Source organism: Maniola jurtina, chromosome 7, assembly GCF_905333055.1.
Source record: "Maniola jurtina chromosome 7, ilManJurt1.1, whole genome shotgun sequence".
Lineage (NCBI taxonomy): Eukaryota > Metazoa > Arthropoda > Insecta > Lepidoptera > Nymphalidae > Maniola > Maniola jurtina.
Genome location: NC_060035.1, coordinates 7,629,536 through 7,653,544, shown reverse-complemented (window position 1 = coordinate 7,653,544; position 24,009 = coordinate 7,629,536). Strand labels below are relative to the sequence as shown.

The following is a 24,009-nucleotide window of genomic DNA, read 5'->3' as shown; positions in this document are numbered from 1 at the left end:
CATTCAAATAACCATATGAGCTTAATATGAGTAGTTATTTCGAAATTACAGACAGACACTCCAATTTTATTTATTAGTATAGATTCTGCCTCGCGTCCTATGTTTGCCTTTGCCTACATCAATTTTAGAATCTTCTGAGTTTGCCTCTATTGAAACCACCGAGGGTTTCGTACAATACATACGTACTCGAGTATTTTTTTCGACACTTAGCACGATAAATCAAAAAATATTAACGCACATAAAAAAAAAATTGTTTTATAATGTACAGGTAAAGCCTTTTCATATGATAGCCCATTAACCGATTTTAATGTAGTTTTTTTTGTTTGAAAGGTGGCTTGATCGAGAGTGTTCTTAACTTTAGTCCAAGAAATTCGGTTCAGCCGTTTGAAAGTTATCGGTTCTTTTCTAGTTTTTGTAACCTTCACTAGTCGGGGGTGTTAGAAATTTTTAATTTACACTTGTTTGTGATGTAGGTAACCAAAAATTCACGGTTTTTGGATGTTTTCCTTTACTTGTACTATGTACTATAAAGGTTTTCTTGGCAGACATGACTGACGGACAGGCGGACAGACAGCAGACAGACAGACAACAAAATGATCTTATAAGGGTTCTCTTTTTCCTTAGGAGAGACGGAACCTTAAAAACAGTAATATCTCATATTCGACCAGAAAACGCTTAGACTCAATGACTTTCTAAGCATGGACACATCGTGGCATACAACACAAGAGCCCAAACATGGCACACGTTTCTAAATTCACCTTATGTAGCTTCAACTGCTCCATTTATACATTCCCGCTAACATTCAAGTCCTGTAAACTAACCTCAGTGATTAAGCCGCAATGTAAATCGATTATTGCACTCGAAGCTGAATAAGGTGATTTTAGAAGCAAACTGAACAAAAAATGGAATGGAGTAGTGTAGCACTATTAATTTTTGTTATTTCTTTGAGAGATTTTTCGTTTTTGTAAATATGAAACTATTATACTATATCTATACTATATAACTATTTTATACTATTCTGCTCGTGCTGATTCACTGACTGACTGACTGACTGACTGACTGACTCATTTGATCACCTCTTCTGTAAAATTTTGTATATTTTTTTTTACCGATGGTTTCGTGTAGAGGACAAAAAATGATTCGGAGGAAAAATATGGATAGAGCTGATGATTGAGGATTTCGGTGAGGAGCACGGCCAGGGCATTGAAGATAGGTGGGGGGTGCTCGAACAAATGTCACTCAGAACTTCATCCAATTGACAGGGAGCTGAAAAATAAAACCAAAATGGCGGATTCAAGATGGGCCTTGAATCAAGATGGCTAAAGGCCTCCCACCAGCCGACCTAAACCAATTAAGAAAATCTCAATCGGCCCAGCCGGGAATCGAACCCGGGACCCTTGTCATACAAATCCACCGCGCTACCACTGCGCACCGGAGGTCGTCAAAAGATCTATCTATACATATAATAAAATTGTAGAAAAGTGTTGTCTGTACAATGGAAATATATAAAAAAAAAGTAGCAGGGGTTGTTATTATATCGATGCCGAACCCGAAATTGTAATTAATTTTTTTTTGTCTGTTTGTTTGTTTGTCTGTGTGTTTGTGCACGCTAATATCAGAAACGGCTTATTCGATTTAAATACGGTTGTCACTAATATATTGTAGTAAGTTTCACTTAACATTTAATGTTTATTTCATGTCAATCGGTTCATAAATAAAAAAGTTATGTCAATTTAAAGAATCACGGCGAACATTTTTAACGTACAGATACACGCCTCGCGCCTGAGCGTCCGTGGCTATATAAAGCGCGCTGAGAGCTATTCCACGCGAACGAAGTCGCGGGCACAGCTAGTAATAAAATAAATGTGATACAATAATGGCCAATAGATTTTACATTGAACAAAAAAAAGCTACTCCACAGTTTTGTTTTTCCGACATTCGTGACGCGCCCTTCCATCTGTCTCTTTCCGATGTGCGTGAGAGAAAGGAATGGGAACATTGTAAATAATTTTAGACATTTCTAGTGTTTTCAATGGTTTTACTAAGTATTTTACACTTTTTCGCATGTTATCTTACGTAAATAAAATTAACTTACCGGTGGTAAGTACAGCATCTCTTTTCTGCGTCGTTAACGTATTATTTCGGCACTTTTTGATCGCGCATTTAGGTGTCTTGACAGCTTTGCAGTCAACATGCGACTAATGAAGAAAGTGTGCTTACACCGAGTATAAGCACACTTACTTGGTCCCTTGTTATGCGCGCCAGTGCGATGTCCTTGCTTAGAAAGTCATTGCTTAGACTACTTCTCGGTCTCGCGCAGCAATGTACTATTAGTCATAATGTTGGACTCGCTTACAATGTTACCCGTGACGATTGTACAGGTGTGTGCTGTGCTAATTTATGGCAGCACCGCAACACCAGTGCAACACTGATATATACCTACATAAAAAAAAAACATTTATAAAAAAAGTGACACACACGCCATAATGTAAATTGCTTCTAGATTTGGCGTTTGAGTTAAAAATTTTGCATTTTGATGGTAAAAATTTACTTTCCTTCAATACATAAAGGCATTTAAAATGTCTTTAGTAAATATTGGTAAGGATTAAATCAATAATTTTGTTCCATCGCGTAAAAAACCTTGCCATTGTAACGATGTAGGTTTGACCAAAAGAATCGAAGCCATTTCAGTTCATTCGTCCAAACGTTTTCATACTTCATTTTCGTATGTAATCAAGTCACTTAGCTAAATAAAGTTTGGTGAATTGTGAAAAATATTGTGTTGTGATGTGATGGATAATGTGGTCGCCATAGTCGGACTGATCCCTTGAACCACGGAGTCATTGTTGCTGTTGTCGTACGTAATGTTCAGTTCAGGGTGTATGAAATAGCTGTCAAAGGAGCAGTTGATCATCAAAACTTTAAATTTGGTTTCTAACAACTCTCTCAAAAAGAACTTAGTGATAAAACGTTTGTGTAATATACATCATTTCCTTTCGGAAATTTCATTAATAATAGGTATGTTCTTTACATTTGCAAGTACCTTATTGAATGGGTTACTTTAGTAGGACATCATGATATAATTTTTTGTAATTAAAATAAGGAACTTATTAATTATCAAATAACATTTTTTTGTTTTATTATTAGGTTAATTCCTTGCAATGGCTCAATACTATCAAATAGTTGGGCAAGGACATTCATTGACTCTTGAGGATCTACAGAGATATAATTTAATATGTTCTGATGGCATAATAGTCAATCAAGATGATCAGCAGTATGCACAGCAGCAGGTTTGTTTGTAAAAAAATGCTTTTTAGGATAACAAACACTAATACCTATAATAATTCAAGAAGTCCCTTTTGACGTTTCTCATTGATGATTAGTTGGTATGAAGTGAATGTACTAATACAAAATCTGAAGGAATATACTTTTTGACAAATAATAGCTAAGTAAGTTGTAAACAAGAGTGTTTAATATTATTTATAAATCCTATTAAACATTTTATTTAGTTAAAATCTCCCCAAAAACAATATATCCTGTGCAATCATTCTAGCCAGAACTTCTTAAAATGTTATGTCAGTCTGTATGTGGCCGTAGAGCTGTGACGGCTATTAACCATTCTAAACCAATCAAAATTCTGTTTCTGTACTTTTACTGTTATTTTTCTTGTGGTGGTACAAATAGACAAAATGTGTATAACAACCTCATCATTTAAAATGTATGTGGTGAAGATCATTATAAGATCAAATAAAAGTGAGGTTACTCATCAATTGTCATGTCAAAACCTTCCACCAAAGGAAAAAAATAATCTTATCATCAAAATATCTATTAAAAATGAACCATAATTTGCTATTATAATATTGAGTTATTGTATAGTTACAGTAGAATCTCACTAATCCGGCACTATTTAAGACCAGATGGTGCCAGATTTGGAATGTTTGTATTACTGGATTGCATAGAAACTTTCATAATAAATAAAATAAAGCATTTCATAAAGGGAATACAATGTATTTGTATTCATATTCTACACATTTTTGTTTTATAATTGTCACATATCTCAGAATCAACTAATTACATAGTTTTAAAATGATCCTTACTTTAGGTTTATTTTTGTGCAACTTGTAGTCCTTAGATAGGTCCTTGTAGGTGCTGGATTATTGGGCATGTCGGCCTATTGAAGTGCTGTATTACGAGATTCAACTTTACTCTGTAAACATATTCAAAACACTTAAATTCTAAATTTAATGATGCATCTAATGGTTATTGGCAAAACTTAAAAATATGCCATGGATTTTGTTACATTGTAAAGGTTCAATTTGGGCTTCATTCCCGCTTTGATGGTTCAATGACTTATTGCTACCTATTTCTGATTTATTATTATTGGTACAGATTGAATTGTACACAATTTTAAACTAAATTGACACAATATGTAAGAGTATGTAAGAGATTGTGCAAATAAGCACCTGTGTAATATTTTTGTTAAAGGTGGTTGTTCAACAAGCAGAACAGCCAAATGACATAATAGTAAATGACAATGTCCAACCACAATTGGTTGTTGGGGATGCACTGCAGTATCAACAACAGTATATTATACGTCATGAGCCACCACAACCACCACCACCCCTTCGTACTGACTTTCAACAACAACAGCAGCAGCAGCAGCAGCAGCAGCAGCAGCAGCAGCAGCAGCAGCAGCAACAACAACAAGCTCTTCATAGACAACAGGTATGTAGCTAGTGTGAATTTGAGTGTGGCAATAAAGGCTTTTAGCTTGAGCAAAAGAGGTTTTTAGATATTAAACAGGTTTTTAACATCATGATATGAAATAAAACTAGTTCTTGTACCGACCTACCAAATAATTTAATAATTTTTTGACTTATAATCTTTACATAATAGTCTCATGGGCTTATAATTATTATGAATCTAATGCGTAATAACATTATTTTTCACAAATTGTTGAAAATTATTTATTGCTACTAAAGACTGTAGCTCATCCACATTACAGAATTCAACAATATCATTGTAATAGAGTAGATCATGTATTAGCAAGTATAATAATGCATTATTTTTATGGAGTACTTTATTTGTAGGTTTACTACACGTCTGAGGCTCAGGTTGTGTTGCAACAAGCTCAGCAGATCATTGATGCATCTATGATGCAACAGTCATCTACACAACGCCCCCAACATGTATGTCTGCTAATTAGATAAAAATGTCTTACTGTAAATATCAAACATATGCATGTGAGGCATCCCTAACATCTTCTAGCTTTCTTAAATGTTTTACTTGCACTGATTGACCATGTTAACTATTTTTCTTTTTTAAGTCATGTGATAATGTTTATTTTTTTACTTCAGTTAACAAATTTTCAAATATTCATTTTGCATTCAAACTAATTTGCAGGTTGAACACATCATTAGCCAAACAACATTTAATGAAAAAACTTCATCATATCATAAAACATAATCAAGGTGCTTCTTTTTGTTTAGCTTAATATTGTAATTTAGATGTTTTGTTCTCTTATGGCATAGTATTCAGTCTTCAATGCTTAAGATACCCTACCTCAGTCACAAATAATATTAGTATTAATATACGTTAAATTCCTATATAATATTACATGTTATTTCCTAGAAGCATTTTGGAATTGTATAAAGCGCCTAGGTATAGTATACAATGACTAGAAAATGTTTGAAATAATAGGTAGTATATTTTATACTTTGCCAAAACAAGCCCCTATTTCATGCAATGACTATGTATACTATAAAATCACTGAATTGTATACATTTCTGGTAACATGTTATGCAACATCCATCATAGTCACATTATTCTGGCCATTGGGGGTTTAATCTTTGTAAATTGAGATTTGCTTTTTCACTCTGCTTGTTATAGGTAGTTAGTTAAAATAATTAATTGGCAATTGTATGGTATAGATAAAAGTGAAAACTTAATGATTATTTATATTAATTTTAAGGCTATACTTCCAGTCCTTATGCTAATATTATATTGTATTATACTCATCATCATCCTCTTTATCCCATCACTGGCTATCTACTGAGTATGGGTCTCCTCTTAGAATAAGAAGGGCTTAGGCTCCACTATGCTGGCCAAGTGTGGGTTAGCAGACTTCACACATGTTTGTGAGAGTTCTCCATTATCTTTTCAAACATTGGCATGCAGATTTCTTCGCTTTATTTTCCTTCTTTAAGTTATATATTTTAGGCTGTGATCTAGAAAGGTGGACTTTCGAGCGGAGCGTCTGTGGCGTCAGCGACGCCGTGCCGCGCCGCCGTCAGTCTGGCATCAGTGCCACGTTTCAGTAACGTACTCTACATTTGTGTAGTACATTAATGTATCGCGGCGTCATAGAAGCTCGACTCGAATGTCCAACTGAAGTGATTTTTTAAATTCTTGGTAACTCAGTAAACTTGGTTAGATTCAGTTTTAATGAAATCGTTTTGAATGAAAATGAAATGAAAGAAGCATAGATAACCAAATATTTTCCTGGGAAAAAGACACTAAACAACGAATTGGTTATAATTATTATTAGTAATTGTTAATATGGACCATGTTTTAAAGACCAACTTGTTAATGCTATAGACCAGTATTATTCGAGAAATATAGACAACTGATAATAATAATTGAGTGAATAAAAACCCACCTTTGTACTTTTGCTATTTTTCTATCAGCGCTTTGACTAAAATACTGCAAGGTCACTTATTTCAACCTTCACTAAATTCGCCCGAAAAAAGGCTAAACAGAGTAACGTCACATTTTTGGGATGGACCAACTAGTTCCTACATATATGTAAATACTAAATAGGTAATATTTAAATTAACTAATATATAAATGTACAGCTTAAACAGCTGGCTGTAGGAATTTGAGATTTCGCCTGTAGGTTTCGCCTATAATAAAGACTCCCACTAAGAAAGGATTTTCAAAAATCCCACCCAGGGGAAACTGGGACGAGCCAGTATCTCAATAAAAATTGGAGGTATCCGATATATAATTTTTTTATATCTGATTGGCTATTCGTATCGGCTTTGAACGAAGGTTTGTAGTACCGAGTGGCCGCGCTGGAAAGAACTGTAGATTGAATCATAAATTATAGCTGGTGAGTCCTGCACATGTGTTGTCGCAGCCCACTGTGATACATCCCGCGCAGCAGCCGCCGCCGCAGCCGCCACCCCTACCGCCGCCCGCTCAACATGGACCTCCACCAACTGTTAGTAATTATTTTAATCTGCCTTTACATACCTAAAATAAGCATGCATAATATATATATACACATTTTTTTAAAAAGAATATTAGCCATGCTCATCATGACTAATACCCCCCTTTCTCCTCCAGTTAGGCGTAAAGCTTGTGCCAGGAGTGGGTACGATAATAGTGCAACGGGTGGGGTTTGAACCGCCGACCTTTCGGAATTCAGTCCGCTCCTCAACAGTTGAGCTATCGAGGCTTTATGCATAAAATTAATAGCCAAAATTTATCTTTTGATAAGTAATTACTTCTCTCTGCACTGTATTCCTTATTACTGAGAGCTGTGACCCCTTTCCATTAATCATAACATAATGGTAAGAGAATTCTTAGATTTTCAAGTCCAACTTACACTTACTCCACATACAACTCATCTCGGGATCTCATCTTATCTGAACTTATCTGTAATTTGTTAAAAATTGTATGGTATTTTTTGACAAATAATATCATAGACAGGTTTTTATAAATAGATTTATAATAAAACATAGCATGACTTTCAATTTACGTCTGAAATTAATTATGTATTAATTATGCAGGGAATAATATTGTGAAAAAGTATATGAACCCCTACAAAGCTATCATTCGATTTTATGTGTCCTCAAATAGTTGAGCTAATGAGACATCATTGAGCACTTTTCCACCAGAGCTAACATATCAAAATCAAGCAATCCTATTGAAATAGTGTTCACATTGGTGTAAAGGCAGCCAAAACTAGTGTGGTTCGCAACTTCGTCCGCGTTGAGTATGTGTGCATGTATTTCTATACATCGATGATTTCTTCCCATTTGTTAGCCTAAGCCCTTCTCCAGAATAGGGTATTTTACACCAAGGGAGAAAAAATCTAAAAATGTATAAACAAGATATTATTAGGAATAAGCAATCGAAAAATGTTAATTTCTGTTTTAAAAAGTATATAATGAATTTTATAGTTCATTTTAAAGATTATTTTTATCAGTTCTACAATAGTATTTGAGACGCACGCAACTGTAGCCGTCCGTCATTATGAATTCCGTCTTTGACGTCACATGGATTGTAGTTGCAATGAATGTATTTCACTAAGAAAATATAATGCTGTTGTTTACAATCAGTGTAACTCCAGGGAAATACAAAATTTAAAACCATTTTTATTGCACTTATCAATAGAAAAAATGTGTTTTTTTTTGTAGTTATTACCTTAGGATCAATTTAAAACACGTCAAAAAAGGATATAATATTCTATTTAAGTTTCTGTGCAAAATTTTATCAAGATCAGTTTAGCAATGAAAATGTACAAAAAAAATATTACAATATACAATTAATATCTTTGCATTGTGGATTAATATTATAGGTAATTTTGTGATATTATTGATCATGAAACTTAATAAGGGGGCTTTTTCTTGTCATGCGGATTAAAGTCCGCGACCGCATGTGGATTCGATCTGCGTGCGTCAGCGTGTGATAGCACTCCTGGCCACACGCAGAACAAAGATGTTGTCCATGTCCGCCGCTGCGGTGTCGTGCGTGTTGCCAGTGAGTAAAGAGATACCTCAAAAGAGTTCTTATCTCTTAAGCGTTTTCAAATATAAAACAAGTCAAGTGCGAGTCGGGTCTCGCTCTTTGAATATTCCGTACATAATTATGAACAACATGTTTTAGGTGTATGAAATATTTCTTTTCCGAGCTAGAACATCGCAATAAACCGTAAAAGAAAAACCCAAATCATATTCGTTTGTTTTGTAATTTGTCAAACTATTTTATAAATTTAGTTCAAAATAAAAATTCAAAATTCAAAAGATTTTTCATTTTTATTTTCAGTATTGTTAGAAGCATTCAGTATTTTACAATACTGAATGCTTCTAACAATACTGAATGCTTTTACAATACTGAATGCTCCATGGTTTACTAAAACAAGTGAAACACATGAGTATCTTGCTATGCCCACAGTCAAAGAAGAAATTAATAATAATGCTAAAAAACACAAAGCCAAGCTAGAAGTCCATGCGAATAATCTGGCAGTATCACTTACCACATGCAGCAGAGTAAATAGGCTAAAACGAGCCACAATAGAAGAACTGTCTTGTGGACAATAAAGCCAGGGATAGCCCTATGAGAAGAGTCTCTTGATGGAGTGACATTCTCCAAACCCGCAACGCACTCATACGATCTGATTATAGTCGGCAAATGACTGATTGCAGATAGCCTAGAAATATCAAAAAAAAAAAAAAAAGATTTTTATCCAATTAGACTTTTACAAGTTCTTTTGAATCGTCGAAAGCATCTACCTAGGTTTTGGGGCCCCCCCCCCCCCCCGTCACAAAAATGGTCTAAATCTGACCTTTCACGGCCCCCCATTTCTTTATTTTTAAGATAAAAATAAATAAAAAAACATATTCGTACTCTATTTAATGAGCTCTAAATGATACCCCACATGATGGGTAAGAAAAAAATATTTTTGGGCTCCTTTTTCATGTATGGGAGACCCCCTGAAAAATACTTTTAATTGAATTAATACATACATTAATACATTAGGAGTTTTGAAGAACACTAGATTATATGATTTAATGTTTTATTCGTAGCCACCACAACCACAACAACAACTGTCCCGTGCGTCGCCTCAGCTCATGCAGCACCTACAGCAGCATCAGCAGCAGATCCACTTGCAGCAGCTGCAGCAGCAGCAACAGCAGCAACAACTGCAGCACCAGTTGCAACAACAACACATGCAGTCTCAGCAGATACAGCCTCAACAGATTCAACAAATAGTAATGCACGCGGCTTACGTCAATCAAGCTGTAAGATTTTATTCAAATCAATTTTATAGCCACCACAATAACAGTTGTCTCGCGCATTGTCACAGTGTACAGCAGCTGCTGCAAATTTTTTAGCAACAGCTAATTCACTTGCAACAGCTGTAGCAGCAAATCTAGTTACAACAGCTGCAGCAGCAAATCCATTTACAACAGCTGTAGTTAAGTAAGTAAAACCTAGCTACCTGCCAAATTTCATGATTCTAGGTCAATGAGAAGTACCCTATAGATTGAAAGACACAACAGACAGAATAAATTCTGATCCTATAAGGGTTCCTTTTTGCCTTTTGAGGTATAAAATAGAAATTTTATGACAATTTCAAAAACTTGTTCGATATGTCTTTTTTGTTTTAGGGAACTCCTACCCGACAAACTCCGCCGAGGTTGCTTAACCCGGGCTTAAACAACAGCGGAGGATTGACTTTGGTTCGCACGGCCGCGCGACCTGTGCGCCCGCGCAGGCCCGCCGCGAGGTCTCCCATGCCTACTCCACCACTAGTGCAGCAACGCCTACTAACGCCACAACTTCAACAGGTTATATTCCTCATACCATACTGTAATAGAAGTAGAAAGTTTTTTATTCAAATAAACTGTTAGACGTGCTTGTGAATCGTCAAAAGAATCTGCCACTGATTCAGAATTTTCTACTGAGAAGAACCAGCAAGAACCTCGGTGGCTGCTCTTTGTACAGTAATGTTATGCCATTTACAAAAACATAGCAGTCAAAATGCGAGCTGAAATCAAATCAACACTCTTTTATCATTTACATAATCTCTGATTGTTTAATATGCTTTTTTCGTGTAACCAATTTTAGACTTGCCTAGTCTAAAATTGGTTACAGAATTTTGTTAAAGAAGATTACACGAACGACTTTCGGACTCTCGAGGCGGAACGCAAAACTTGTAAGCGTATTACGGTTTCTAGTTTTGCCTATCATGTAGCTCATCAATGTTCTTATAACCAAGACTATTTTGTCTTACAAAAATTATATTGCTATGAACATATTGAGAGGCTGTGTGAGAATCATAATTTCCTTCCCTCGAGGGGAGTAATCAAAAGTTGTGTGCAACGGGAGCAAATCTCAATTCATGAAATGTCCGGCAGGCTACCGCAGCCGGGGTGGCGGGCGCGAACTGCGGGCGCGGGATGGGCGTGGCGGGCACGGTGACGAGTGTGGTGGCGGGCGGGCGCGGCGCGGGCCGGGGCGCGCGGACGCCGCGGCCCGGCTCGCCTCGCGTGCTCAACCCGCACGCCGCGCACGCGCAGCACCGCCCGCCGCGCCCGCGCACTCCTCAACTCGCGCAGGTACACATCTGGTTATTTAACGCCGCTTTTACATGCGACCGTGCTAGCCCCATCATTCCACAAAATAGTATATTTCATTACAAGTGCGGAAAGGCTGTCATTGCAAAGAGTTCCGACAAATGTCTACCCGAGCCGAGGCGTAGCTGAAGGCGAGGGTTGACAGTCGGAACGAGTTGCAATGACGGTTCCGCACGTGTACTGAACGACTATTTTTAATACAGTTGCGAAAAAATGAAGCAATTTAATAAAATAATAAAAACACAATAAACTCAACTAACTTAATTTAATTTAATTTTAAAACAACTTTATTGTTAATAGATATAAAAAACTAGGGTCGAAATTACTCATTTTAGGCAACCAACAACTAAACTCGCAAAGAAAATTTCTGAAAAATGGCGCCAACCGTAGAATATAAGCAGAGTTTTTTTTTTCTTCACCCATTCTGGTAGGCAAAGGGAACTAACTATGCCGATACAGCCAAGTCTTCAGTAGAAGTTTTTTATTGATATGAAATGAAAATGAAATTTAATGAGATGAAATGAAATGAAACCTAACCAAACTCATTCAATCAAATCATTAAATCTGATATTGGAAAAAATTAGTAGCTTCTTATTAGAAATACGTATTTGCATGAATCATAAAAACTTCTATGAATTTTTTTAGTAAAAACTTCATGGTTGGTTTTTCTTTTTAATATTTTGACAGTTGGGAAAGAAAAAGCACGAGTGCGGGAAAGGTAAAGAAAAAGCACGAGTATGTAATAGCCCACATCCCGAACGCTATACGTCCCTGCAATACGCCACTTTTTGAGCAACTGTATTAAAAAATATATTGTAGCTGTCATTCTACCGCAATCGAGCAGCAGGTTCGATCTCTGCCGGATTTGTATTAAAAATTGTTCACGTATAAGTTAAACACTTTATTAAATTTAAAACATTAGTGTTGAAATAGCTAGTAATATCCACAGCAGCAGCACCAGCTCGCGCAGCACGTGCTCAACCATCCGCAGCAGGTGCAGCAGCTCAACCAGCTCAAGCTTGCCACACAACAGGTAATATTCATGATATTGATGAACTTATACATTAACATTTACAGGGAAACATCTTATCCCAGTTTTCTTAACATTACAGGAGAGCGCATATAGTTTTGAAAAATAGTTAAGCCTCAATGCTGTCCAACCTAGATTTTTTTTGCCAAGGAACAATCTACCATTTTTTATAGTTAATAGTTTATACTGATAGACGCGACTTCGTACGTGTAGATTTGTTTTTTTTTTAAATCAAGAAATAGCCTATATTATTACTCAGGTCTTTAGCTACTTATGAACATGTAAAAATCAAATCGATCTGTTGCTCCGTTGACGTGATTGAAGGACAAACCAACATAGTCTATGTCCATCGCCAGGATGCAAACCATCTCTCTACCAATTATTGTCAAAATCGGTTAAATGGATGGACCGTGAAAAGCTAGCAAACAGACAGCCAGACACGTTCGCATGTATGTATGATATTAATTAAGTATGGATGTGAACATAAGTACTTGTCTGACTGACTGACTAATATATTATAACAGCCTAAACCAATGTGGTTAGAAACTTGAAATTATGGCAGTACATAGACATAGGCACTCATTAAGAAAGCATTTTTAGAAGTTCAACCCTTAAGGGGTGTAAGCAGGGGATGAAAGTATATAGTCCGTCATTTTTCAAAAATTCATATTCAGGTATCAGTCAAAAATCTGTCTGTCTAATAAAACATGTTTCTTGCATTGAATTACTTAGATATTATTGAACGAAACATTGGGTTAATTGGTTTCCATTTTCTTTTTCAGCAACAAATTTTACTGAATCAACAAAATCAACCGCACACACAGCAATCCACACGTATAATTACCCCACAAGGAACTATCGTGACGCAAACATTGAGCCCGGCGGCTCCACATCACACCGTACAGCAAGCAAACCAAAACAACGGGCCTCTGCCTCAACCCGCTCTAAACGCAACGCCACAGCGTGCTTCGCCACATCCCCAGCAAATTCAGCAACAAGTCAAGAAGGTTGTTGTTCAACCAAACAATGCTAACGATATGGACGATCTCGAAGAAAGTATAAAGGCTGCAATTGTTCAGAAAAACCCTACTGCTAACGAAACAACGCCGTCTCAATCGTTTCAAACACCCCCACCTGCGCTGAGACAAAATCCTGGAGGACTAGCTTCGGGCCCACATAATGCACCACAGCAACACCAAATAAACTTCAGTCCTCAAGCTTTTCAACAGCAACAAATTACTTTTGAACATGTTCACGTGCAACAGCAACATAACCAGCAGCCGCAACAACAAAATCCTCAGCAGCAGCAACCGCAGCCGCAACAACAACACCTACAGCAACAGCCGCAGCAACAACAGCCGCAGCAGTCACAACCAATGATAGGTCAATTATTAATGGAACCTGACAATGAGGAAGAACGACAGATCATAACACTGTCTAGCGGGCAAAGGATTTCAGTTGCTGAATACAAGCGCATTCACCACTCACGTATGTCGCAGCAGCAGCAACAACAACAACTGCAGCAACTGAGGTAAACCATGTTTTTTCGCCTTTTTAAATATGAGGAGTCTGCAGTATTTTTATTATGCTTTGTGATATCATAGAAACACTGCTGATTTACGCCAATAACTTAATTATGGCTACCTTATGAAATAATAATGAAAGGGTGCGTACCTAGCGACGCATCTGACTTTCATGGCGCAGTAGATAGCGCTGTGGTGTGTGTGGCAGGGCTTAGAATACCGGTACAATGGGCGTAACGTTACTTGATAGCATGGTACAGTAAATTACGTTAAACGTATAAAAACGAAAACAGGTATTTTAATATTTACGGTAACTCTGTCTAATAGAGTAACGTTACGAACATTGTACCGGCATTTAAAGTCCTGCTTGTAAATATGGCGTGTCGGGGTCCATTTCCGGTAATTCGGGACTTCGTTCATGAATAACAATTAATATCGTGTGTAACATAACGATAAAATAGACTTGCAACTACAAGTCTTTATGGCCGTTACGCCCCTTGCTTCCCGCAGACCATGGGACTGACATACGAACTTGTCGACGTATCCGATATCTATACTAATATTGCACGTTTTTGCAGGGAAAGCGGTCGACAAACTCTGGTGAGAAGTAAAGAACAACAGAGGCCTGTGCAAAGAGTGCCTCCGATGCAAACACAGCAACAATCCAATCATCCAGCAGGTATGTTCCCGTTTAATACGTTCATAATGCCATTTTATGCGACGGACTGACCGCAACGATCAACACATGTTATGTTCATTTTACGCTCGTAAATGAGTATTCTAACTCAACTTGTTTGCAATTACAGTCAAAATCTGTTTTATCGACATCGAAGGGACTACTCATATTTGGTCATAAAAACCGATAGTTTTAACAACCAGAAATGCTTTTAAGGTAGAAATTCGCCTGTGTAAGTCCATAGATATTACTAGGAATAAAAGTTATATTTAAGAATATATCATATGAAACTTATTTATTTCACATAAAATAATATATTAAAGAACATGTACGACATACTATTGGACAGTATATAAGTTACAATATGTGGTCGCATAATGGTGTATGTTGTTGAAAGCAAAGTCGTAAAAGCAGTGTTCTTTATAAGATGGTCATATAGCATTCAGCCTATGGGTTTTGGTATCTATATACTAATAAATAAAATTGGAGTGTCTGTCTGTAATTTCGAAATAACTACCGCATATTAAGGTCATATGGTTATTTGAACGATACTATAACTGAATCACACGTTTTTAAAATTTTTGTCTGTCTGTCTGTCTGTCTGTTTGAAAAGGCTAATCTTGGGAACGGCTGAACGGATTTTGACGGAATTTCACAGACAAGTAGATAATTGACCAGGGAGTAACATAGGCTACTTTTTTAACCGACTTTCAAAAAGAGAGTTGTGTTTTTCTACCTATGTACACCGAAATCTCCGAGATTTCTGAACCGATTTGCGTCATTTCTTTTTTAATCGATAGAGGAACTTTGCGACATTGTTTCATAAAAAATTTGGAGTCCAACTCCTCAATCCTGATGCTGCAGGGGATCTGACCAATCCACGCGGGCGAAGCTGCGGGCATCAGCTAGTATACAATATAACTAAGAGTTGTTCTAAACGATGTCGCCTTAAACTTTTTTTTGACTACCTATTTGCCGTCCTTGTACTGTGCACTGTACTATCATAACAGTTTGTATTAATAAAGATAAGTGATTTGTTAACAGAAAGCAGTGAATCAGTGGGTGGACCGTCTGAGCAAACATCGGAACCGCAATCGGCAAAAATGTTGATTTTCTTACAAAATGGAGAACAGAGACTTATTACTTTCACATTGCCTAAAGAAAGTTGCACACTTCAGGAAGTTCTTGAACAGGTTAGTTTTCCTTTGTACGATGAAACTTAAGAAATTACAAAGGTTAACTCACATATTAATGTTCGGATAGTTTTACCCTGTGAAGTATCAGAGATTTACATTTTTTTGAACTCGTAATTTCCTAAAATCTTTGTGCAAGTCCATGTATATGTTGTCTTGAGAGTACACTTTCGAGTTAAGTTGACAAAGCGGCACATTTAAGGTTATACTATGCCAATAATATAGGGAACATCATTCGAGCATAGCGATACTGTCCCTGCGGCAGTGGTCGACCATCACGTTCCCTATATAGTGGACTTCCGGTAATCCGGCACCCCCTGCAATCCTACATGTCTATTATTATTGTGTTTACTAAATTTGACATACATTATATAGTATGATTTGTACTTCAGAGTATGTATGACATATAGAAACTTATTATTGGATCTGTAATTTGTCTGATTACGATATAAGGTTTTAGGCAGTACTCTATAATCCGACAAATTCGATAGTTCGATACTGAGACGTTTGTCAGATTACCGGGGTCCACTGTATTTGCATACAACATTATTCTGATGCTCTGTCTCGGCGTTATCTGACAGAGGACAGACGCTTGACTGGAAATTCCACCTTTAGTACAAGTAAACAGCAGGCACATAATATCTCAAATAATTTTAATATCATGTTTTTTAAATAATATAGTATAACAACACTTCTTTTTTGTTTTAGTGTCATGTTCCTTTTACGGCAGATACTCACATACAATGTATGCAAAACAATAATAGTGAAATAGATTACTTTGTATCAGTAGGTTCAACTACAAGAATAGAAGAGATGCTAGAAAACCACCCAGTAAGTAATATTTTGTAATAATTATTGTAATGTAAAAATGTTAGCGAAATTCTTTACAGACACGATAGACAGACAGTCAATGAAGTGATCCTATAACTTTTTTCCTTTTGAGGTATGGAACCCTATAAACCGCCATACCTACTACCAGGTTTACAGGTTTCCATTTTAAATTACATTGTCAACTACCATCAGGTAAGATCTCAGTCAAATACTCTCTCGTGTCATCCGAACATATTGGTTTCCACAGGAAGCATTATGAAAGGGATACCGCTATGACTCAGCTAATGTTGAATTGATGCTAAATTGTGTGTAAAATATTAGTGAGAGCCAAGAAATAGTTTGTATCACAGTCATGCTTCTTGTTGAAGTATTTCATTGATAAAGATATATGATTCTACTATAATATGGTATTGTTACAGATGTTACTTGGGGATATAAGTAGTAGAAGCTCCCCTAATATATTATCACAACCTCAGAGTAGTGAAATGTCTACTCCAGAAAAGGGGCCATGTCCTGATAATGGTGACTATGTTTTATGTTCACTTTTATCACGATCCTTTATATTATGAAGTATTTTTATTTAAAAATTACTAGCTATGCCTGTGGATTTAGTTTATTAAATATCCCATGGGAACTCTTTGTTTTTGGTAGAATAAAAAGCAGCTTATATTATGTTATCTCTAGGCATCAAACTATCTCGATACCTTTTATAAAAATCGGTTAAATGGATGTGCCTATAAGAATTCTGTAGGCTTATGTCCATCCTTGGGATGTACCATGATGGGCCGTGAAAAACTAGCAGACAGAGACACTTTCGTATTTTAATATTAGTATAGATCAAAATTGGTTGAACTGATGGGCCATGAAAAGCTAGCAAATGCTAATAGCCATACTTTCGCATTTATAGTATTCGTATGGATTAGAAATTAGAATAGGTGTAACGAATGGGCAGTGAAAAGTCAGCGACAGACACACACTTTTGCATTTATTTATTTATTTTTATAATATTAGTATGGATTTGAAAATGAAAAAGGTGAACACAACAGTAATAGGGATACTTTTTTACAGTAAATAATAGTCCTGAATCTCCAGAACAAAGATCGCCGCCTCCACGGTATGTGGACGGAATGTTGGCACTCTGTAAGTCTTGTGGCTATACGGGCTGCGACTTCAGCCGCTGTCAAAGGTATGTTATAATAATATTGTTATGATCACTAGGACGAGCCACAACTTAAAAAAAATTGGTTTTTGGTACTTCCTAGAGAGATAGTGTTTAAAGGTCATGGCAGATATGCAAGGCAATTTTTATTTTTGTAGGTGTAAACGAGTTTTCACAGAGGAACCTAAAAGTGTACCAATAGCTAGTAAGAAAGTAGAACAAAAGAAAAAAGAACCGGAAAAGCCATTATTAGAAAAGCAGATGTAAGTAGTGCAAGATGGTAAAAATAATGTACTCTAAAATTTATTTTCTATAGACAAGCTTACTTTTCGACCACATGCAATAATTTCTAAATTACTAGATGATGTCCGCGACGTTGTTCGCGTGAATTTAGGTTTTTAAAAGTACCGTGGGAACTCTGATTTTCCGGGATGCAAGCTATCTCTGTACCTATATAAATCGGTTTAACTGATGGGCATTTGAAAAGAACACAAAAGAACTTGAAAATGAAACGAGGTTTTTTCATAAATCGACTATGCTTATTGACTCTTAAATTAAAAATTTGGTGCATGTGATCAAAAAGTAAGCCTGTAGTTTAAAAGATGGTGAATAGTGGATACCATTCAATGTGACAAAAAGGAATAGGTTTAAGGGATCGACTGGGCGCCTTATCTGCAAATACAAGACTCCGCAAAAAATATTGCCCGGCCTATTTGTTTCCCCTGTAACAAGTTTTTGCTACCTATATATGTAATTCCAACCTTTCAAACTGTTTTTTTCTTTTTAGCACTTGTGGTGAAAGTATAAAATTAAATTTATTGAAATCGACAGTGAAAACTCTAACTGCTAAAAATGTAAGTATTCAAAACTCCATATTTAAAATCTTGTGATAAATTTTGACTAATTGGCTTAAAAATATTAAACTTTTCTGCTAAGGTTGTGCAAGAAAAAAAACCAGCCAGAGTTAGAAAGCCTAGAGGAAAGCAACCTGACCCTGAACCAGTTATATTGACATTGAGCTCAGACGAGGAAGACTCCAATAGTTCTATGATCAGTAACCAGGTAGGCAAACATGTTCAAAAGAACTACATTTTATTTAAGTTATAACTTTTCGCAATTTCTGTACATTCATACATCATCAGCTATAATTGGCCCTACGTTGGTTGAAATTTTTGATTCATTTTCATTCTTATTATTTATCAGGCTTTTCTTAATTCTTAGTTTACATATTCTTTCATATAGAAGACCTATTAAAAACAGGAATTGCAACATTTAATGCAACGTAATTAATTATTAACACTATATCTTTCAAATCTAACAAATCTAACCAATTAGAATACATTATTTTAATTTTGATTTTAAATTTATTATAGCTAAAATTTACTGTCTTTGTAGCATGAACAATCAATTAATACGAAAGAACCTTCCCTGAGTGAAATTGAGGGCGGCACTCCAGATAGCGGCATCGGAATGGATCACATGGACGGTATGTACTTAGTTTGTAATTAATTATGTAAAACTTCAAAAGCTCATATGAAAATTAAGAAAGTAAAAAGTAAAAACACAAATGTGTTTATTCATGGCTAAAAGGTGCCTTTGCATGTGGGTTCGTACTTTCCAAAGTATATCAGTCCCGATTAGTGACCATATTGAGCTCAGTTTGGATGAGACTACATCTTCAGATTAGATATACACTTAATCTAAACATCGAGTCAAAGGCCAAAACAGATGCCAAAAAACTTGGCATTCTGAACAGAGAATACAGCAGATTGTACAGCTAGCATCTGCAAACACCACAGATATGGCTTGCCTGCCAATCGGGAACGCTCCAAAGCATTGTGCAAGCATACGCAAACATCCATCCTCACGCTTGCTGGTTGCTGTTTGCCACAAGCATTTGGCAGCTCCATTACAAAGAAAAAGTTAGATAGGTTCGCCATCCAGACTAGTTCTTGATGTCCGAATTTTAAATGACTTCCACGCTAGTGGTTAAAATTGACTTTTCCTACGCAGATTTCTAAGAACAATGAAAGCTTTTCAAGTGGGAGCTAGTAATTGAAAATACCTACTACATATTGTAATAAAATATCTGTTTTATATATTTAGTTGAAAACAAATTGTCAAGACAATTATGGACCTAATCTCAAATGTACAGAAATGACATTTACTACTACTTACTACTTAAACTGGTCAAGTGCGAGTCGGGCCTCGCTCTTTTCGGGTTCCGTACATAATTATTAACATCATATTTTGGGTGTATGAAATATTATTTCTTTTCCGAGCTAGACCATTGCAGTAAACTGAAAGAAAACCCCAAAAAGTGTTCGATTGTTTTGTCACAGCTTACAAACTATTTTTAAATCGTTTTTTTTTTCAGTATTTGTTGTTTAAATACAGTATACTATGATACATAATATACCGAAATTTCATATTCCTAACTAGTTTAATTATTGAGATAGCCCCCATCACAAAAATGGTCTAAAACTACCCCCATTTCCTTATTTGTAAGATTAAAAAATATATATTCGTACTCTACTCAATGAGCTTTAAACAATGATACCCTGCATGCTAGGATAAGAAAAAAATATTTTTTTCGACTCCTCTTAATGTATGGAATTCCCCCTCAAAAATAATTTAATTGAATTTTTAGTGTAACATCTGGTTTTGGTTCAACGTTCTACACCAAATACCAAAATTTCAGGTTTCTAACGCATTTAGTATATGAGTTAAGAGATCTGTGACATGCTTTCGGACAGACAGACCGACGGACGGACAGACTGACAAACAGACAGCAGAGTGACATTAATAGGGCTCCGTTTTTACCCTTTGGTTACGGAACCCTAATAAAATATTTCAGAATCAGGAGGAAATTTGCAGCAAACGTTCCATAAAATTTTCATAATGTCTCTGAGTACATAGGATCGCATAGGTCACCGCGAAAGACGAAAAATATCTACCTACTGTCTATATGCCCTTTAGAGCTAGCGCGCAATGTCAGCCATAAAAATTAAAAAATAATTGTGTAATTTCTTGTACGATAGTACGGAACCCTTTGTGCGCGAGTCCGACTTGCATATTTTAATTGAGCCATCGACTCTCAATACTTCTACAATGTTACCCGTGACGACTAGAACCCAGAGGCGTAAAGCTAGTTACAGAAAAGATTGTTTGACGCTTTCGCGTTTAGCCATTAATGATTAGTCTATGGTAATTGCTGTCATGGATGCATGGTGGAATTTGTGATTTCGTAGAAAATAATTTGAAGAACTCAAAATGTCGCTGGATTACAGATGCAGAGGTATTTTATCTTTCTTCGTACGTATTATACTTACCATAAAAGAAAACTAAATATCAGAATATTTTTTCGAAACTCATTCTGAGTATTCTACCGATTTCAACATTGTAAAAAGATTCAAAGCCACTTATTTAGTGTTTCTTTTCGGTGTGCGAGTATACATTAACCAATTTTGCAACATTTTGCCAATTTCAATGTAGTTTACACTCTTCTGTAGATGTTCCGCTTATTTACTACCTATTGGACGAAACTTGTGCACCGGTTGTCAAACAATCGATCAATTGCGCACCTTGCAAGTTCCTTCGTATTCTATTTTTCAAATCTATTCACACCAAAAACCTAGACTATCAGTAAAATCTAAAGCCCTTGCTGCATTAAAAAAGTTTTAAGTTCGAACATACTGAATTAGACTACTAATAAACTATTTTATTATGAAGGTGCAGTCTTTACTATTACATTCTCAATGTCAAAATGTGTTAAGCGCTTAATTTAAAACTATAATCAATACTATTTAGGCATGGGGGCATTAGCTGACAAACATAGAGAGCAGCATCAAACCTGTTTATTTCCACATGCACTGGATTCTTGCTTCACCGCCCTCCCAACTGAAAACCTATTGAGTGTTGCTGATTCGGCGACACATGAGACTAAAGTTATAGTGATGGCATATATCTCTTGTAATAATAATTAATTAATGTTTGGTGGCAGATGAGAAAAAAATATTGAGGTAGAAATGGACAGTTGGAGTGAATTAACTTTTTACTTAAATAAATGTAATTTACTTTTTATTTAAAAATTAATGACCGCTTGTAGTTTTGCACTCATGGGAATTTTGAAAAATCTAGCCTGATCCTTGTCTACATTACAAAAGGAACCTCAGTGCAAAATCTCAACTTTCTAGGTCCAATGATTTGGGCCAGTGTTGATGAGTCATTCAGTGAGATAGGACTTTTCTTTTTTATAGGTAAACTAGCTGATGCCCATGACTTTGTTTGTGTGGATTTAGGTTTTTAAAAATGCAATGGAAACTCTTAACTAACTAACTAACTAACTTGGATAAAAAGTAGTTTGTCAGTCTGCATCTTCACACCTCAGCTTTGCCAATGTGGATTTCCCACAGGTTTTTTGAAATCCTGTGGGAACTGTTTGATTGACCAGAATGAAAAGTAGTCTATTTCCAATCCCTGGATGCAATTTTACCAAAATTGGTAAAACCGATGGGTCTTGAAAAGATAACAGACAGAGACATATTTTTGCATTTATAAATATTAGCAGGGATAAAGAAACATTATTATGTTGTAATTTAGTAAATGGCTCGGCTCTACAGTGAGCCTGCAATGGGTTGATCATGATGTTGAATAAATGCCAAGATTAGTAGAAGCTGGACAAAAAACAACCTAAAACTCAATCAACCTTATATCTGTACAAGTTTCTTTGCAATGTGTCAAAAAATATTATACAATTTAGACAAATAACAACTTTTTTATGTCAGTCATTTCGCTGCACATTCACTAGGAACTTGAATATAGTATGTCTTTTGACTGTTTGGATTTCGTTTGAAATGTTAAAATGTACTGAATAAAAATACAACCTATTTAATATACTTGGGTAGTATTTCCTACAAGATATCAAGATTTTTAAGTTTTTTAGTAGTACAGTAGAACTCCAATTATCCGAACTCCGACTATCCGAATCGCCGATTATCCGAATCACAAAAAATTGTCCAAAAAAAGTCTAAGTGCGCTATTATTCTTCCCCCCGCGAAGCCAGTGTTTGCGCGTCAAGTCTTGACTTGTCTTAACTTGCCGTTGTGCCTACACTGACTTCCCCCCGCGAGGTCGGTGTAGGCACGGCGGCAAGTTAAGACAAGTTCCGGCGCATTGCAGTCACGGCGCACCTGTCATTGTTTGTTTTGATTAGCCAGTGTGCTATTGACCTTGCTCCAGGACGCTACTCTTTCGCTACGGCTTACTTTTGTTTGTGCGTGTACAATACTGTATTGTTTTTATACCATGGCTTCGAAAAGAAAACGTGTTGTGCTATCGTTAGCGGACAAACTGAAAATTATAGAGCAACTCGATAAAGGTGTAACGGGTAAGAAGTTGTCTGAGATTTATGATGTTGGACAAGCAACAATTTCTGACATTAAAAACAGTAAGTCAACACTTTTAAACTTTGTTTCGGTGCTTGAAAATGAAGATGGAAGTTCCTCCAGGAAAACAATGAAGTCAGCAACCAACAAAAATTTGGAAGATGCCGTGTTTAAATGGTTTTTGCAGCAACGTTCTATGGGAAATCCGATTTCAGGTCCAATCCTTTGTGAAAAAGCCAAAATCTTAGCAGAAAAGCTTGGTTATTCATCTTTTAAGGCTAGTAACGGCTGGCTAAGGAATTTTAAATTCAGGCATGGTGTACGCGAGTTAGATTTGGCTGGTGAGAAGCTTTCAGCAGACTCTGCAGCTGCTGAAAATTTTATTGAAAAATTTAAAACTGCATCAGAATCCTATGATCCGGAGTTTGTTTATAATGCCGATGAAACTGGCCTTGTTTGGAAAGCATTACCAAAAACCACTTTGGCTTCTAAAAGGGAATCTAGTGCCCCTGGACATAAGGTCAGTAAAGAACGTGTTACAGTGCTTAACTGTGCCAACTCCACTGGAAATCATAAACTGCCACTTCTTTTGATAGGAAAGTCAAGAAATCCAAGAGCATTTAAAAACGTAAAAAAACTTCCACTCTTCTACAAAAGTCAACCCAAGGCCTGGATGACTGCAGCTTTGTTTACCGAATGGTATGATGAAGTGTTTATTCCTGAAGTGAAAAAGCACCAAAAATCGGTGGGAAAAGAAGGCAGTAAGGTGCTTTTAATTGTTGATAACGCACCCACTCATCCTACAGCAGAACTGTTGGAAAGAGAGAATGGGCAGTTTAAAACG

The 24,009-nt window shown here is 36.2% G+C and overlaps 1 protein-coding gene across 4 annotated transcripts in view; it reads left to right on the top strand.

Annotated features, from left to right (window-relative positions):
- Positions 1 to 2,444: 2,444 nt before the first annotated feature.
- Positions 2,445 to 24,009, top strand: part of LOC123866999 — a 30,064-nt gene continuing 8,499 nt past the window's right edge. Inside the window, exons 1-19 of one of the 4 annotated variants that reach the window (XM_045908818.1) lie at positions 2,445 to 2,598; positions 3,148 to 3,290; positions 4,486 to 4,725; positions 5,091 to 5,189; positions 7,139 to 7,222; positions 9,813 to 10,028; positions 10,398 to 10,577; positions 11,148 to 11,348; positions 12,316 to 12,399; positions 13,179 to 13,927; positions 14,498 to 14,598; positions 15,640 to 15,788; positions 16,497 to 16,619; positions 17,039 to 17,141; positions 17,688 to 17,805; positions 17,937 to 18,041; positions 18,566 to 18,632; positions 18,715 to 18,840; positions 19,174 to 19,264. In XM_045908818.1, the coding sequence (XP_045764774.1) occupies positions 3,162 to 3,290; positions 4,486 to 4,725; positions 5,091 to 5,189; positions 7,139 to 7,222; positions 9,813 to 10,028; positions 10,398 to 10,577; positions 11,148 to 11,348; positions 12,316 to 12,399; positions 13,179 to 13,927; positions 14,498 to 14,598; positions 15,640 to 15,788; positions 16,497 to 16,619; positions 17,039 to 17,141; positions 17,688 to 17,805; positions 17,937 to 18,041; positions 18,566 to 18,632; positions 18,715 to 18,840; positions 19,174 to 19,264 (2,965 nt within the window). In that variant the 5' untranslated portion in view covers positions 2,445 to 2,598; positions 3,148 to 3,161. Of the gene's footprint in view, positions 2,599 to 2,683; positions 3,019 to 3,147; positions 3,291 to 4,485; positions 4,726 to 5,090; positions 5,190 to 7,108; positions 7,223 to 9,812; positions 10,029 to 10,397; positions 10,578 to 11,147; positions 11,349 to 12,315; positions 12,400 to 13,178; positions 13,928 to 14,497; positions 14,599 to 15,639; positions 15,789 to 16,496; positions 16,620 to 17,038; positions 17,142 to 17,687; positions 17,806 to 17,936; positions 18,042 to 18,565; positions 18,633 to 18,714; positions 18,841 to 19,173; positions 19,265 to 24,009 lie in introns of those variants that run through there. The other 3 variants (XM_045908815.1, XM_045908817.1, XM_045908819.1) reach the window with 3 other exon arrangements.